The 18,481-nt window shown below is 49.5% G+C and overlaps 1 protein-coding gene across 3 annotated transcripts in view; it reads left to right on the plus strand.

Annotated features, from left to right (window-relative positions):
- NARF (nuclear prelamin A recognition factor) overlaps nt 1-18,481 on the plus strand; it is a 25,569-nt gene continuing 7,088 nt past the window's right edge. For all 3 annotated transcript variants that reach the window (XM_087441857.1, XM_087441859.1, XM_087441858.1), the window contains exons 1-5: nt 1-133; nt 1,253-1,333; nt 9,464-9,596; nt 11,790-11,924; nt 16,810-16,928. In XM_087441857.1, the coding sequence (XP_087297983.1) occupies nt 107-133; nt 1,253-1,333; nt 9,464-9,596; nt 11,790-11,924; nt 16,810-16,928 (495 nt within the window). In that variant the 5' untranslated portion in view covers nt 1-106. The remainder of the gene's footprint in view (nt 134-1,252; nt 1,334-9,463; nt 9,597-11,789; nt 11,925-16,809; nt 16,929-18,481) is intronic.

Below are 18,481 nucleotides of genomic sequence, written 5' to 3' on the forward strand. Positions count from 1 at the left end.
CGACAACAAAGGGCGGCAGGCGGCTGGCGGCGGTGACTGTGGCTGCGTCTGCGTCTGCCGGTGTTTCGCTCAGTGCTGGTACCGTTGGCCGCCCGCCGCGCTCCAGATGAAGTGTGAGCACTGCACGCGGAAGGTGAGCCCCGCGTGTCCGAGCCGGCGCCGGGCCGTCGTTCCGGCCGGGATCGGGGCTGCCAGTTGACCGGGGACTGGGGTTAGGGGCCCGGGCTGGGGGCTGCACAGTGCTGGTCCCCAGAGCGCGCGGGCGGGAGCGTGGGCGGGCGCTGGGGCCGCACCACCATCCTGGGCCGGGTCGGCAGCTCGAGGTCCTCTGCCTCGGCGCCCCCTCGCTGACCTGAGACCTCGGGATTCTAAGACCCGGTGTCGTGTCCACCAGCGCCAGTGGGGCTTTTGATGGGTCGAGGAGGGCCGCAGGCCGGTGGTAAACTCGAGACGAGCCCCGGCGCGAACACCAGCCGCTGCTCCCAGGTGCGTGGCTCTCCTGCGGCCAGGTCGCCTTCCAGTTACCCTTGGGTTAACTGTGTTCGAGTACGGGCTGGGTCTTTTTAGTTCTCAGTGCTTTTGTCTGTCCTTTCAAAATAGCTTTGAAGCTAAGAAAAGCTAACCAATCTCTGTTACTACTCAGGGCAGTCACAGCAAACGCCATTCTCCATGTGAACGGTTGATACAACGGTGAAAAATGTTTTCCAGAAGTTTTTGTATTTTCTAAAAACTTACATGCTTATTATAGTAACAAAACAATGCAGAAGCGTGGGAAGGCAACGCGCAGGTCCTCCTCTCCACTTGGGTAACCAGGGTGACTGTGATAGCCCTGCACCCTTGCTTCTAGGCTGTCATAATCACACGGTGCATGCATACGGGCTTTTGTTTGTTTTTCCAAGAATTGGATCATATCAAGTATTCCATGGCCCTTTCTCTTTTACTTAACATTGTACAGGAGATAGCTTTTCAGAGCATTGGATATAGTTCTGGTTCACTGTGTTTTGAGTATACATGTGTCCAGGTAGTAGGGCAGTAATTTACCTGTTGATGGAAGGACACATTGCTTCTAGTTTTCACTTGCAAACAGTACAGATATGGGAGGGCGGCGGGAAGGGGGGGTGTCCACAAATACTGGTGCTTATATTTCTGTAGAAGAAATTCCTAGACACAGTTAATTGACTAGACAGTATGTAAATTTTTTTGGTTGAGTCAGATTAAAAGTTATTTTATATGTTCCTTTGCTTTTTTCAAGGAATGTAGTAAAAAAACGAAAACTGATGGCCAAGAGAATGCATCAGTCGATGTACCAAGGCTGGCCCAGGAGAAGAGAGAGGCAAGTAGATTTTTCAGTTCTCTATCAGCCTGGAGTAAATGGCTGCCGCTGTTTTTCTCCTCTTTGGGGGCTCGTGTCACCGTGCACATCGTTGCTCTAAGAAAGAAGTGAGAGATGAAGGGCTAAAGCAGTGCCCGTGCCAGGGGCCAGACACATGCAGGTCAGTCGGTCAAAGGCACATAACCTTCAAGGTAAGACTAGTCATGTGTTAGGAATAGTGCTGTAATATTTAAACCTACAATTTGTTTCTGATGAAAAGTTCTGTTCTGTAAAATGGGGTTTTAAGTAGGTAATTTATAAAATAATCCAAATCTCATGATTCTGTAGGTTTATTTTTCTAGTGGTTTTTTTTCTTTTTTTAAAGATTTTATTTATTTATTTTTCCCCCAAAGCCCCAGTACATAGTTGTCTGTCATAGCTGCACATCCTTCTAGTTGCTGTATGTGGGATGCGGCCCCAGCATGGCCGGAGGAGTGGTGCCTCGGTGCGCACCCGGGATCCGAACCCGGGCCGCCGGCAGCGGAGAGCACGCACTCAACCGCTAAGCCACGGGGCCGGCCCTCTAGTGGTTTTTTTTCTGACTCAGTTCTTGAGTTTATAAGTCCTCCTTAGCCAGTAGTGATGGTTTTTGTTTATTGGGTACATACCTTGAACTGGGCGCTGGAGGAAGTACTTTTCTACATGTGATCTCATTTCATGCTCAGAACAAGCATTTCAAGTCAGCCTTCCTCTTGTCCCCGTTTTACAGAGAGAAGGCTCTGGTTGAGGGAGGTTAAGGTTCCTTCTTCCTTTAGGAGGTACTGGTACTGATTTTACAAATGGAAAATTGGCAAGTTGCAAGTTTTCTTTTTATTTTAGTCCTAATGTGATGCTTAGCCTGCCAGGCGTTGGCCGGGTTCCCCGGTGTACCAGCAGTGCTCTGTGCTCTGGCAACTGCAGGGCTTAGCAAGCAAGCAGCAGGGGACAAGACAAGCACCCAGGGTGACTGGGGCCTCCCATGCCTGCCCTCTGGCTGCAGCACCTTGGCCGGACACCTAACCCTGGGAGCCCCAGGTCTCTTATCAGTGACGTAGGGAGTTGGGTTACTTCTCTCCCAGGGCTGTGGTGAGGGTGAGATAACATGTGTACACTGCCTAGGTGGACGCCCTGCCAGCACAGTGGGTGGACACCCTGTTAGGATGAGCAGGTCAGGGAAGAGGCTCCTGGAGTGGGCCCTGAGGGTTGGTGAGCGTTGAGGGTGCACGGGGAGAGGCGGTGGGAGCCACTGAGGCTGTCTGCGCAAGGAGGTAGATCAGATGTGTTCTTCAGGGCAGGTAACGGAGGCAGCTGGCTTAAGCTGGCTGGAGCAGGGGGAGAATGGAAGGAAACCACTTGGGAAACAGAGAGTGAGGGGGCCAGCCAGAGTGGCAGAAGCAGGAAAGAGCGTGCAGTGTGGGGAGCTGAGTGCAGTTTGAGCTCCGTTGACACTGAACTTTGCAGGATGTCCGTCTGGAGCTTGGGAGGGAGAGAGCTCCCCTGGAGGCAGGGATTGGAGACGTGCTGGGTAGGGGGTGCTGGCAGCCAGGCAACCATTCTGGAAAGTGGGGCTGATTGGAGAGAAGGGGCGGTGGGCAGGTTTCTGCAGAACGAGTGTGTTTAGGAGGCAGGAGGAGAAAGAGGAAGGAATGTGAGGGGTGAGAAGGCACCAGACCTGGCCCGTGAGAGCCTGCAGAAGAAAGGACTGGGTGATGCAGAGCAGGCCTGGCAGCAGGCCAAGAGGAAGCCCTGCTGGGTGCAGCAGTGCAGAGTGGTTGTGGGCACTCTGCAGGGGCAGTGGAGTCAGGCTTCTCAGTGCAGGTCAGCAGTATGCTAGGCACCAGCTATTTGCCAGGCCGCGTGCTCCAGACCCATGGAGCAGCAGCTCTGGCCCCACCTGGGAACTTGTTAGAAGTGCGAACTCTTGGGCCCCGTTCAGACATCCTGAATGTGGATCTGCAATGGCACGAGGTCCCAGGGCGAGCGCTGCACAGTGACACTCGGGCATGTGGCGATGAGGGAGGTGACAGCATGTGCTCCTGTTTAGAGGTGCTGTGGATGGGAGAGCCCACCCAGAGCCACCTCTTACCAAATCATGTTTGAAAGAAATGCACAGCTGTCAGGAGCTTTCATCAGTTTGTTGAAATGGCTCCAGTAGGCTTTAGAATGTTTATACATTCATCCACCAAATATTTATTGAGCACCTTCTGTATGTGGGGCCTCTTGGAGGTGCCAGGAAACAAGACAAGGTTCCCACCCTCAGAGCTGGCATTCTCACCGAGGAGAGACAACACATAAGTGCCAGGTGGTGCCTGGTGCTGTTCCAGTGTCTGCGAGGGCCGAGGGGTGAGCCTGGGCATTTCCTGCGAGAGGAGACCCAGAGCAGCAAGGGCCAGTGTGGCTGGAAGTGAGAGCCAGGGACAGTGACAGGGCCAAGGGCCACAGGCTGTCGAGGACCTCTGAGCAGAGGAGGTGTGGCTTGTGTTCTAGCAGACCTCTGCCACTGAGGGGAGGGGGCTGCAGCGGGCGAGCAAGGCACGGGTGCCAGTCGGGAGAGGACGCATACCAGGGTGGCTGTGGTCTGAGTATCCAGGTGAGCGGAGTTGCTTTTACTGAGGCACAGGCTTGGGCGTCCACAGCTCAGTGTTGAGTGGTGTGAGGACCCTGTTGCACATGGAGTGCCAGAGCCAGCAGTGAGCTATGCCAGTTTTGAGCCTCAGGGGGAGGAGAAGACCACAGGCTTCCATGGGGAGCTGTGGGGCTGAGGGAGCTCACCTGGGGAGTGCAGAGTAGGCTAAGAGAAGGAGCCCCCAAAGGCGACAGAGGAGGGGATGTAGGGAGGAGGAGAAGGGCTGAGCCAGCTCCCAGGACACAAGAATCGAGTTCTCCTCCTACCACGTGACAGTGCTGGCCTGCTCCCACCCTGCATTGTCATTTGTGTGACGCCCTGATATCATGGACTGAGACCCGTGCCCTGTTCCTCCAGCACCTGGAGCACCAGGCCTGGCCCTGGGGTCGTCGAGGGTGATTGATGTCAGTTTTCTATATAGCATTGATGTTGTTATTCTCCTTAAAGAAGTGTGTGTTAAAGACTTTTTTTTCAAGAATCAGGCCAAATCATCTTTCTTTTGTAGAAAGGAGAATTCCATAAGTTGGCTGATGCCAGGATATTTCTGAGTGACTGCTTGGCGTGTGACAGCTGTGTGACTGCAGAGGAAGGAGTCCAGGTTTCCCAGCAGAACGCCAAAGACTTCTTCCGCGTTCTGAACCTTAATAAGGTACGGTGGCTGGGGTGCTTGCTGGCGCCTGGGCCGGGGTAGGCAGGTGGAGGTTGTTGAGAGGCACAGCAGCCTCTGCTGGGACAGCAGGTTTATGTCTTGGTCCTGGCACTCTGTCCTCTGCCGGAATCAACCCTCTCTAGAGCTTCTCCCCATTGGAACCAAATCCCTGTCCAGAGTCACGCTCCCTCACTGACTCGGGCCATGGCTGTGGCCAGCACCACTGACCAGGCTCCTCCAGCTTGGGGAAGCCTCTGCCATGCAAGGTCAGCTAGCATAGCTGCCCAAGGTCACCGGATGGTACTGGGGCTGAGCTGACACAATTCTGCCTTTGGGGCATTCTCAGAGGCGGGGGCAAGGCTAGGCACCTTCGGATTGTCCCTGAAGACCTCCTCCACAGAACTACCTGGTGTTGCGGGCTTCCAGCAATGGCTTTCCTGAAGGGAAAGAAAGGAAAGACAAGGCAGATGAGGTTGAAAAGCACATCTTGGTTTGCCCTCGCTCTCACGATGCTTCTCAGCCAGCATCCCGTTCCCTGTTCTGCACAGGGCATCAGAGCTCTGACCCCCACAGCAGTGCAGGTGCTGCATGAAGCCCTCATTGAGATCTAGGTACTACATGGTGTGCCAGGACGAGGCAGAATTCCTGAGAAACACTGGCTTATTGTGTTTCTGTAAACACTGGTTTTCTGTTTCCGGTTTCTGCTGCGACGCAGAGGACAGAGCCCATCGGTCTTCTCAGTGTTTGCCACCCACCCCCATGGCATGTTCTTGGATACATCATCCAGCATTTTTAGGTCACAGTTTAAGATGGAAATATATGTCTTTCTGTTGTCAGCATTGTGTCTGGGTGTGCCTTTCCTGGTGTGCAGGTACCTGGGCAGTCCATGAGCAAGGAGCAGGATGGAAGCTGAATCAGGAGACCCTCACCTGTCGGCCACGGTCACTGTGCATGTCCATCCCCACCTGCTCGCCCTCGTCCTTCTGGAATGAAATGTCTTTAGCTGTTTTATTAGATTGAACAAACTCAGCTCAATTATGACAGAGCTTACTTTCCCCTGGTACGACCACTGACTTCTAATTCTGTAGTGTCAGTGGTTTATGCCAGAATGCTCTTAAAAGCAGCTGTATCCCTTTATTCTCCCACAAGTGATAGATGAGAATACCCGTGTCCAGCTATCCTGACCACACTTGATATCAAATTCTTGAAGGTTTTCCAGTCTGATGGGTAGAAAATATCTCATTTGCGTTTTCTTGATTATTAGTGAGGCTGAAGATCTTTGACATGTTTATTGACAGTTTATATTTTATGCTGCCTGTTTATAGTCTATATTAGTTCAAAATTGCATTCAGCTGCTAGTAACAAAACCCTGGCCATAGGCATTGAACAACTTGGAGGGTTATTCTGTCACATAGAGAAGTCCAGAGGTAAGTTGGCCCTGGGAGGCCACCCAGGACCTGGGTTCCTGGTGCCCTGCTCAGCGTCTTCAGCCTCTAGGCCCAGTATCTTGTCACACGCCCTGCAGATATTTTCTCCCAGGTTCTCACTTGTCTCCTAGTGCTTGTGTCTGTCGCCTGACACACATGAGTTGTTTGATTTCATGAAACTATGTAGAATTCGGTCTTTCCCTTACTAGTTTTTAATTTATATTTTTAAAAGAAAGTCTTTCTTACTGTAGGACATACAGTTTATTATGTTTTATTTTAATGATTTTAAAGTTTTGTTTTTGAACATTCTACAGTTTCTATTTTAGCGTGGTGTGAGGTTAGAATCTGTTTTTCTCCATTTGAAAAAGCCAGTTACCCCAGCATCTTCCACCCTTCCTTGGTCTGAACTGCCACCTCCATCATAAACCAGATTCCCAGAGATGTGAGTCTATTTCTTGATTCTTTTATCTTCTCTTAGTGTTTTGTCTCTCCTATGCTGGTACCACACTATTTTGATTGAAATGGTTCTATATTGGGTCCTAATATCTGGTCCAGCCCATCTTTCTCTTGTTCTGCTTTTTCAAAATTTTCTTTGCTGATCTTACATTATTCTATATTAATTCTGGGATTTTGACTGGAATTGCATTGACTTTATAGGTTAATTTGGGGGGAAATTATGTTTTACCATATAGAGTCTTTTTATCCCTGAATGTGGTGTCTCTCTCCATTATTGTGTGTGACCTGAAGGTCTGTAATTTTCCCCATAAATTTTTGTCGGGTTATTCCTCAGTTCTCTGTACCTGTAATTTGTTTTTGATGTGATTGGGATTTTATTGTTTTATTAAATATACTATATTTTAGGGGCCAGCCCGGTGGCCGGTTAAGTGCGTGCGCTCTGCTGCGGCAGCCCAGGGTTTGCCAGTTTGGATTCCGGGCGTGCACCAACACACTGCTTGGCAAGCCATGCTGTGGCGGCGTCCCATATAAAGTGGAGGAAGATGGGCACGGTGTTAGCCCAGGGCCAGCCTTCCTCAGCAAAAAAAGAGGAGGATTGGCAGATGTTAGCACAGGGCTGATCTCCTCGCACACACACAATATATATATATATATACACACTACATTTTATTCTACCACATTCTATAATGTTGATTATTGTCAGTGTGTTGGAAAGCTATTGATTTTCATGTCTGTTTTGCACATGGTTATTTTGTAAACTTAATATTCTAATCATTTCCTAGATTATCTTAGGTTTTCTAGGTTTAGTGACTGCAAGTAACAAATTTTATCTCTTCCAACCTGTATACCTCTTATTTCTTTTTTTGATTATATTGTCTAGGACCTTTTAAATCAGTCTCAAGTAACAGTGGTGATAAATGGTACTGATGTCTTGTTTCAGACTTCAGTGGAAACGCTTATAAAATTTTATTATGAAATAGGTATTTGCAGAAACGTCTGGTAGATACCCATATCAGTCAGCATTTCAGCTGCAGATGTTGGGCACTCAACTTAAACTGGCATAAGCAATAAGGAAATGGTTGTTTCATGAAACTAAAAGCTTACGAGTAAGAGGTTCTGGGTTGATTGAGGCAGCCACTCAGGGAAAAAGCAGTTTCTGTTTCTCAGCCCTGCCGCCCTTGGCCCTGGGCTCAGGCTGATCTCCTGGTCACAAACTGGCTCCCTCAGAGGAGGTGACATTTGAGTGAGAATGAAGTGAGGAGTGAGCCCTGGAAATACCCCAGGCAGGGCATCAGGCAGAGGGACAGGATGTGCTGAGTCTGGCTCCTGAAGTTGGGGGCAGACCACCTTCTGCCCTACCTACTCCATCAGCATTTGGGACTCACACCCCAATTCCTGCTTCCAGCTTTATCTTAGGATGCTGTCAGCCACAAATTGCAGAAACTGTGTCCGGCTGGTGTGAGCATCATAGGAATTTGTGAGGGCTTGCTCCGGGTTGGCACCCTGATGGCATTGTCGGCTGGGGCTTCGCAGGTGTCATTTGAAGGCAGGATCCCATCCAGAGGGGACAGGTGGCCTCACTTTCCCACGTGAGCCTAGGCCTGCACCACCACCCCCGGCTGTGTCACATGGGGTCACGGTGACTGGACCAGACCAGTCCTCAGGTAGACCTCGGTGGGAGGTCGCTGCTGAATCCTGAATCCTGCTGTTCAGGTTTCCACTTGTCCTGATCTGACCTGAAGGGCCACTGCAGGAGAATCCTGTGTCTTCTCTAATCTCCAGGTTAGCAGTCACACACACTGTGACTGTGACTTTCTAGCACAGGACATCCTTGCTCATGTTGCTTTCCTGGGTTACATCCCGTGTGTCTGTGATGAGTCCACGCTTCTGAACTCAATTTGTTCCTATTTTTATAGTGATTTCTTGAGCTGCCAGTGTCTAGTTTTGGTTTCAGGTTGTCGATAGACTTGTGGTTTCATGCTTGTTTGTATGGTATTTTTTAGAACAGTTTATAGAAGGTGAGAATTATCCGCTCCTTAAAAATTTGCTAAAATTTGGCACTAACTGTCCTGGGCTTGAGACCTCTGAGGGGACAGATCTCTGGATGCCATTTCAGGGTGTGTGTGTGTTTTTTAATTGAAATATGTTTGTGTATTTTTTTATTGTTTTTGGATCATTTTGGTTATTTATGGGCCAATATTGTAATTTATGTTTTTCCTTTAAAGTTATTCACTTATCGATATAATAGTGTTTTTAAAATTGAGAAACTCTCAGGCTGGCCCCGTGGCTTAGCGGTTGGGTGCACGCGCTCCACTGCTGGCGGCCCGGGTTCGGATCCCGGGCCTGCACCCACGCACCGCTTGTCCAGCCATGCTGGGGCCGCGTCCGGAATACAGCAATTAGAAGGATGTGCAGCTATGACATACGGCTATCTACTGGGGCTTTGGGGGGAAAAAAATAATAATAATAAAAATAAATAAATTTAATAAAATAAAATAAAATTGAGAAACTCTCGTGGGATGTCCCACTTTTTAATCCTAATTTTTTTTCTTAATTCTGCTTGCTGGTGTTTGTCTAAGTCTTTTTTTTTTTTTTGTGAGGAAGATCGGCCCTGAGCTAACATCTGCCAATCCTCCTCTTTTTAAGCTGAGGAAGACTGGCCCTGGGCTAACATCCATGCCCATCTTCCTCCACTTTACATGGGACGCCACCACAGCATGGCTTGACAAGCGGTGCGTCGGTGCGTGCCCGGGATCCGCACCGGGATCCGCACCGGCGAACCCCGGGCCGCCGCAGCGGAGTGTGCGCACTTAACCGCTTGCACCACCGGGCGGGCCCTGTCTAAGTCTTTTTGAAGAGCATTTGTTACCTTCTCTTGGTTCTGGACTTTTCACTGTCTTACTTTCATTCCTTGTGTAGTCACTAGGTCTGACATCCTTCTCTGTTTCTCCTAGAAATGTGATACCTCAGAGCACAAGGTGTTGGCAGTGTCGGTGTGTCCTCAGTCTCTGCCTTATTTTGCTGCTAAATTCAGCCTCAGTGTGACTGATGCATCCCGAAGACTCTGTGGCTTCCTCAAAAGTCTTGGTGAGGTGCCTTTGATGTTATTGTGAATTTATAACTTGAGTTTATAGGGCCGGCACCGCGGCTTAGCAGTTAGGTGTGCGCGCTCCGCTACCGGTGGCCCGGGTTCGGACCCCGGGCGCGCACCGACGCACCGCTTCTCCGGTCATGCTGAGGCCACGTCCCACATACAGCAACTAGAAGGCTGTGCAACTATGACATACAACTATCTACTGGGGCTTTGGGGAAAAAAAGGAGGAGGATTGGCAATAGATGTTAGCTCAGAGCCGGTCTTCCTCAGCAAAAAGAGGAGGATTAGCATGGGTGTTAACATGCTCAGGGCTGATCTTCCTCACAAAAAAAAAGAGTTTATAACCGCCCTTTATCTCTAGAATTCTATTTTGAGGGGCACAGGGTAAATAAGAACTTCCATGAGAGTCTCCTGGAACGTAAGAGGACCCTGCCTCTGACCCGTGGAGACGGGTGTCATTTACCCCCTTGCCATGCAGACAGGTATTTTGTTACAGCCGGGCTGGCCCCTTCAGGAGTGGCAAGTGACCACCTGCTGACAGGGTGGTGGGGGACACCTGGGAGGCCTCTGTACTTGCTGAGCAGTGTCATGTCACCCTGGCTCATGGGGGCCTTGGAGGGTGTTTATTTGATGGAGAATCATGTGTGAAATGATTGGCATCTGGTTGTCTCAGAAGCTCTCTGAAGAGCAGAGCAGGAAAGGAATGGGCTATGTCTTTGGCGTGAAGAATGAAAGGTAGTCATTTCAGAACACAATCAAAGGACTCAAAAGCAAATGAACACTGAAATGATGCTGCCTCAAATAGCAATAAGAAAGCTTCTTTTTTTTTTTTTTTGTGAGGATGATCAGCCGTGAGCTAACATCTGATGTCAATCCGTGCCCATCTTCCTCCACTTTATATGGGACGCCGCCACAGCATGGCCTGACAAGCTATGCGTCAGTGCCCAGGATCCGAACCTGCGAACTCTGGACCGCCCCAGCAGAGCGCACGCTCTTAACCGCTAGCGCCACCGGGCGGCCCGGAAAGCTTCTGTATCCTCTGTTGTCAGACAAGAACTACCCCTCACCCCCAGTGGAGTTCTCATAGCCTGGGCATCTGCATGCATGGCCATCAACAAGAGAAGAACTTGAGCTATTTCCCAAATAAGAGTTTTTAGTTTTCCACAATGGCTTTTTAAAGACATCAGTACATTGGGGATTACTCATAAGATGACACTTAGAGTAAACATGGTCAGTACCAGCCTGCCAGCCTTGCTGCTCCTTGGCACTCGTGGTACCGGGCAGTTTCTCAGCGCATGACGTGCTACAGCCAAAACTAAGCCACAGCTACAAGCCTGGACTCATAAAATTATTCCTTCATGCTTTTAGTCTTAAAAAGCCTAAGGTTGGGCTAGTTTAGCCAAAGTTATTAGGTGCTATATCTTCTCATAGTGAAAGGCCCTGTTTTAGGGGAAGATTTTTAAAAAATAAATAGTTGGGAATTATACATTAATATTAATAAAGAAAATATATCCAGAGTGAAACTGATTTCTTAAGGTAATACTTTAAGATTATACTTATAACATTTATAATATTTCTTTTCAAGAATAACTGGATGGGCTTTTAAGATTTAGACTGGCTGCAGATATTAAAGTTATTTGCTTAATTTATTTTATTATGATTATTGAAAGTACATTCTTTCTTTTCAGGCTTATTTACCGATATTAAAAAAATTTATTTAAAAAAAGTTAAAAATCAACATAAAAATTAAGACTATCATAGTGGCATGCTCAGATAATTTACTCATTTTATTTTTTTTTTTAAAGATATCAAGGACTGTCACAGGCTGAAATTTAATTTAGGCAGTGAATTGGAAGCGAATGCTACTGATAACTTAAAATATTCTATTAATTTATGTATGGAGTACTGTAAGTTATATAAATATAGATATAGAGAGAAAAAGAGGAAGAACGAACAACATATTTTGTGAAAAATGATACATACTATTGTTTAAAAAAAAAAAAGGTAAAGTGCACAGTCCTGTACTTAGGTGCAGTCTGTGGTAGAGAAGTACCGGGGTGATGGAACTAGCTCAGGAGGGTACCTGGCACATCTGCTCTTCACGTGTGTCTCCTAGAGTCTCCAGACTCTGAGAGGAGAGCCCGTACTACGTGACGTGAGGCTGAACGCACCCCTCTCTCCTGCAGGGGTGCACTACGTCTTTGTTACAACAATTGCTGCAGACTTCAGCATTCTGGAGAGTCAGAAAGAGTTTGTGCGTCGCTACCACCAGCACAGCAAGGGAGAGCCGGCCTTACCCATGCTGACCTCTGCCTGTCCAGGTGAGCGCCCAGGGCCGGCACTGCCTCCTTAGCTTGGGGCGACCTTTCCCAGGGTCTACGTTTGGGGGCAGGCTGGGCAGTGGACGAGGTCGGAGGTCAGTGGGCCTCATAGACCAGGAGGGAGGAGTTTGGGCCTGATACACAGTTTTATGTCGACCAACATATTCATTAATTCTGGTTGGTATGATGGAGGAGATCTGACAGCTGAGTGTTAATTTCTTATTTTCATTTGTCCATATTTCTAAAGTTTCTGAGACAATCATTATGTGTTAAGAAAAGTAAATCTGTTTTCTCTTAAAAGTATGACATATTTCAGACATCCAAATAATTACAGATAATAATGTGGCAATACTCATGTATCTTTTGCCAGCTTAAGTAAAAATTGCAGAATTAAAAAATTTCTTTACATGATACTCAGATTCTATCCAGGAGCACTTTTTAAACCAGTCTTAATTAGTGTAATGTGTCTGGTGCCTCGGGTATAGAGAAGATTTATCATAGGCTTTTTAATTCTGGAAAAATAGAAGGTTTAGGAATGAGAAAATGTTTAAAGATGATGCCTAAAGGAACAAGGAAGGAAGTACTGTACTGGTAAATGACATTTAGTGAAGAACTTCTAAACATATCAGATCTGTGAGAGCATAGGAAAGCTACACTGTCCAAGATAGTTGTGGGCTATGTAGGTTTTAGGTTTTTGTTCATGTTTCTATTCTCAGTTTATCCCCGTTTCCCCACCATGGTTCCCTATTTTTCTAGCATTTTACACGTCACCCATCAATCATTAGGATTATGCTTTAATAAAATAGAATGTTGACATTATTATTGCTTAGAATTTAGAAATACTTACCACCCACTTATAAAACCATGAAGAGGAAATTCGCCATCTGTCCAGGAGGCCACATGGGTTGACTCATTAACTGAGCTGTGTCATTCACCAGCCCACGGCCTGGTGGATGTGCTTTGCTTCAGGTGGGGCTTGTTTCCAGCATATGGTTTGTTTTCCTAGAAAAATGACTCACAAATGGATGCTCCCAGCTCTCCTGGTCTTGGAAGGCAGTTTCTGTATACAAAGTCTAAGAAAAAACCTTTTGACTCTACATGCAGATTTGCTGTGGTGTCTGCTTCAGGGTTTATCTCATTGTAGGTGTTTGTGCAGGTGCCATTGGGTACATGTGCACAGCCACGGGCTCGGGGAACCTCCTGGTTCTCTAAGTGACCTTTGGAGGTGTACCTGGTGTTCGTGTGGTGGCCCTGCTTCTGGGGTCCCAGCGCCAGGTCTGAGTGCTCTCCTCTGGGGCCCATCACTCGATGCCACATGCAGCCAGTCACTGTGGCTCAGTCCTGCGCAGCCAAGGAAGAGGCAGCATAAAATAACCCAAACTAGACCCGTGTCCCTGGAGCAGTGGTTTCTAGACTTTCTGCCCCCGTTCCTGGCAGCAGAATGGACAGGAATTCCTGTGCTCTCCTGATACTAAACCAGCAGGTATCGACGGATTCCTTACGTGAGAGGCCCTGTTGAGATGGAACCTAGGATGGAAGCCTCCACTAACTGGTAGGAACTAACACTGCTGATGTGGGTAATAAGTGGGTGGTTGATTCCTGTGGAAACCAGTGAGTCCTCCGCCTACAGAGCCATCACAGTGCTGGTGGAAACCCCAGGAGGTCCGCCACAGAGCCTGTCTCCTCACTTGGTCCCATCTCCTGCTGCAGACCAGCTGCTCCTGTCTCATCCGGCCTGAGATTTGCTGCATTCAGTGGTCTCTCTGAGTTGTTCAGGGCTGTTTACGGTAGTCCCCCCTTATCTGCGGGGGATACGTTCCAAGACCCCCAGGATGCCTGAAACTGCAGATAGTACCGAACCCTATATGTACTGTGTTTCTTTCCTGTACATCCATACCTATGATAAAGTTTAGTTTATAAATTAGACACAGTAAGAGATTAACAACAATAACTAATAATAAAATAGAACTATTACAGCAACATACTGGAATAAAAGTTACTGTAGATCTTGGCAACCTCAGCATACAATTTTTTTTTCTTTCCTTATTAAGTCAAGAACTTTCACCTTTTCACTTAAAGGAAGCACTTTACGGCTTCGCTTTGGCATATCTGAATTGCCAGCATCACAACTCTTGTGCTTTGGGGCCATTATGAAGTAAAATAAGGGTGACTTGAACACAAGCACTGTGATGCCAGGACAGTTGATCTGTTAACTGAGATGGCTACTAAGTGACTAATGGACAGGTAGTGTATATGGTGTGGATCTGCTGGACAAAGGGATGATTGACGTCCCGAGTGGGATGGTGCAAGATTTCATCACGGTACTCGGAACAGTGTGCAACTAAAACTTATGGATTGTTTATTTCTGAAACTTTCCAGTTAATATTTTCAGCCCAAGGTTGACCACAGGTAACTGAAACCTCAGAAAGTGAAACTGTGGAGAAGGGGGCAATACTGTACTTGTAGGTTTGGAGCTTCTAGAATGTTTTTCCTAGGTAATGATGCATTTTCCTCCTGGAGTTCTTTATACCTAAGCATGTCAAAACTGTAACTGTTGTTCAGGTTTATACTACTTCTCAAATTCAAGAAGATGAGGTGAGATCTGGTTCAAAACTACATATTTTCTATAATTTGGCATTGTCATATTTGCTTCCTTATGCAAACTTAAGGAGATTAAAGCAACACCCAGGTCAGATGATTTGACTTGGCATGTGGAATTGGGGCTGTGGGCTGTCCTGTGCTGGCTCACTGGCACAGCTTCCTCACCTGGATCCCTACATCCTGGGGTGCAGGGCCCACCACCACCTGGTGCTGCTCCCTTGGACTGATTGGAGAGTGGTGTGTCCAGGCCACGACTGAGATGTCTAGGTAGCCCTTGCTACCCACAAACCCATGGAATGCCACCCTGCTGGGTGCACCGTTGCCCAGGCCCAGCAGAGGAAAGGGACTTTTTTTTGTTGTTGCTAAAGAAGATTCACCCTGAGCTAACATCTGTTGCCAATCTTCCTCTTTGTGTGTGTGTGTGTGTGTGGTTGTGAGCCACCGCCACAGCATGGCCACTGACAGACGGTGTGGTTCTGCGCCTGGGAACCGAACCTGGGCCACCAAAGCGGAGCGTGCTGAACTTTAACCCCTAGGCCACTGGGGCTGGCCTGGAAGGGGACCTTTAAGCTGCTCCACTTCTGGACATAGCTCGCAGGCCTTGAGGGGCTTTGAGAATCTTGCAGTTTTCTCCTGCCCCCCCCCCCCAGCACTCTGAGTATAATTATAGAAAGTAATCTTTTCAACCCCAATACCGTGTCTGGAGAGCGACCTTCCTGGAGAGTGCCCTTCCACCAGAGATGGTCACTGAGAAGAGGTGGGTGGCCACATGGGAAGTGCCAGCACCCACAGATTTGGATGTGGGAGCCAGCAGGGCTGACGAGGCCACAGGCCAGCATCTTTGCCCCCATCCAGTGCTCAGCCACGAGTTCCTGATCAAAGGTGTCCTTGGGAAGGTGCTAGTCTGTCTGGCTTCAGGTGCTGGGGAGCCGTGGGCCCTGGGATCCCAGTTCCTCCTCCTTGTCCCTGCTCTGCCCTCTTCCACCCTGGCCAGGAGGTCCTCCATGGGCCCTGGCTCCTGCCTCCTGCATTTTACCAATCTTGTGCAGTTCCCATGGCCTCAAAGCCTTCACAGCATGCAGCAAGCTCTCCCACAGCACAAAGATGCAGTCTGCCTGAGAGAGCATCTGGAGGAGCTGGCACTGGTGCTGAGACCAGGGTGGGTGGGGCCTTACAAGTTGCCCGTGGACCCCCAAATGCTGCATTGTTTTTGGTGGTTTTTCTTTTAACATAAACCATCGCATGCACACATGCAGAGGCTGAGGACAAGGGGAGCACTCTTCTAGCAGCACTTCTCCTAGGGCTTCTGTGGGTCACCATGGACGTTTCCCAAGCACGCTCAGGCCTGCATGCAGTTGACAGCTGTGGTTTGAGAGTTTGTTCAGATGGGATTGTCTGTCTGACTGGTGCCTGCTGCTCCTCCCTGCCAGGAGTGGACACAGGGAGGCGGCTTTCCCCAGGGGTCTGGCAGGCAGCTTGTCACCAGGCTTCTGCACCACCCCATCGGGATGCTGTGGTGTGCACACCTGTCTGTGGGGTCAGCAGGTGTCACCAGATGCTCTCCTCACCAGGCTGTGCCCAGTGGGACAAGAGAGCAAGCCGTGATTCCTGTTAGTCAAGCTGCTGGCTCTGTTGTCTGCTGACCTCTCTTGACCTGTGTCCACCCCTGGAGACCACAACAGCAGCAGTGCCCCCAACAGGGCACAGTGGGAGTCAGTGACTCAGGGGAAATTCTTGGAACCATGCTGGGCCCGTAGTGGGCATAATGCAAATTGTGCTGTTGATAGTTTATCATTGAGGAGTATGCATTTCTCATATTTCATTGCCCTAAAAAGTGGGCAGTTGTCATGCTATTAATTTCCACTAGGTAAGTGAAACTGGGTGGGCTGTGTGGCTGTCAGGTCTTGTCTGAGCTGTGGCCCCTTGTCCTGGCTGCAAGAACAACATTGCAGCTGCTGTGGGGAGCTAGAACCGTGCAGCCTTGTAGCTGCTCGTCTAAACTCCTCTCTTTTGGGGGACCTGCTACCCCAGCTCTCACTTTCTCCCACTCTGTCCTCTCTGGTCTGGGGCTCCAGTCTTGCGGCATATGTGCCTAGAATTCCCTCAGCCCCAGCTGCTTGGGGGAGGGGTCTGTCGGGCATTCCTGGCAAGACCTGAAGGGTAGGTGTCCTGGCTTTACCCCGGGGTGACAGGTGGGTCTCGAGAGCTCAGAATCCCTGGCATGTTATGGGAAGTGGGAAGAAGCAGCCATGAGGAGCTGACACGGGACCTATTCTTTCTTCAGGCTGGGTCCGGTATGCGGAGCGGGTGCTGGGGCATCCCGTCACTCCCCACCTCTGCACCGCCAAGTCTCCCCAGCAGATCATGGGCTCTCTGGTGAAGGATTACTTCGCCAGACGGCAGGTAAGCCGACGTCTTCCTGGAGGGCAGCACGCAGGCTTCCGTGTGGGGATGGTGGTGATGGGGAAGGAGGGCCGGGGGAGGTTCCCACCCAGCATGTCCAGGGTGGTCTCAGCCCCAGGCCAAGTGGAAGCACCACCCACCCTGCTGAGGGGGGCCCTGGGCCTCACCTCTGGAGAGGCTGGCACTGAGGAAGTCCCGTGCAGCCTCCACCCTGCTCTCTCCCCCAGACTGCAGGCGCCAGGGCGAGTAGGCATCCAGCTCCACTGGCTGCTTCTGTCCTCAAGACAGGAAAACTGCTCACCCAGCTCCTGAAGGCCCCACAAGTTCTCCTCTCCACGGCCCTCGGCTCCCCCAGGGTCCCCCCTTTGTGTAGCACCCTGTCTTCAGCTGGTCGCTCTGTTGTCCCTGCCCTTCTCCAGGCCCCCACTCAGACCCCCAGTGTGTGATCTGCGGCCACCTCCGGGAGCTCTGGCTGTGGCCAAGCCTGGGTTCTCCCGGAGCTCTCTGATGCCGCAGTGCTGCCCGCGCCGTGGCCCCCATCCTGGGGTCTGCTGTCCAGTCACGCAGCTCCCCATACTCCTTTGCAACCTGATTATAAGTCCCTCTAAGGCCAGGCACTGTGGGAACACGAGAGGACAGTGAAAGCAGGAATCTTCCAAACACCTGAAGCCAGCTTAAAAAAGCCACATGGGCTTTTGGCAACCTTGTTAATTTAGCAATAGGGAATGATTCCTTTTTACCTGGTTTAATCGTAAAATCACCACAGTTGGCAAATTATAAATGTGATGTCAGTGTGTGTTTCTGGGGGACAGAAAAGTGAACTACGGAGCTTTGTACTTTGCTCTTGCCCCACCCCACTGTTTGGAGGATCCAGGAGTTTCTCAGAACTAAATGCTTTAGGTCATCCCCGCAGCCCTGCTCAGGGACGGCCGGGCATGCTTCCAGGCAAGCAGTAACAAGGAGTGGGTGTCCCAAGTGAGGCCGTTCCACCCAGACCTTGCCACAGGGTCACTTGGCAACTGCCAGCTCCTGGCACTGCCACTGATTGCAGCTTAGCTGTGGGCACAGAGAGGAGCAGCGCAGGAAGGTGTCGCTTGGGAGGCTTCTGGAAAGTCTGTGGGTGAACTGGCCAGGCCTTCAGTAACAGTCCAGCAGTGGCTTATTCTCAACGTGTCTGATCACCTTACACATAGGTTCACTGGGAAACAGGCTCAGCTTTCTGTGCTTGTTCACGTGAGGCTCAAGGCTGCTGGGTCCTACAGATTCTTTTTTTTTTTTTTTTTTTTTTTTTATTTATTTTTTATTGCAGTAACATTGGTTTATAACATTGCAAAAATTTCAGGTGTACATCATTGTACTTCTATTTCTGCATGGACTACATCATGTTCACCACCAAAATACTAATTACAACCCATCACCACACACATGTACCGAATTATCCCTTTCACCCTCCCCCCTCCCCCCTTCCCCTCTGGTAACCACCAGGTCCTACAGATTCTTTGGGTGAATCCATCTCCACACCTCACTCGGTCTGGAGTGAAGTGGTGCTGTGG

The sequence above is a fragment of the Ceratotherium simum genome, chromosome 16, assembly GCF_057802395.1.
Source record: "Ceratotherium simum simum isolate JZ-2026a chromosome 16, ASM5780239v1, whole genome shotgun sequence".
Lineage (NCBI taxonomy): Eukaryota > Metazoa > Chordata > Mammalia > Perissodactyla > Rhinocerotidae > Ceratotherium > Ceratotherium simum.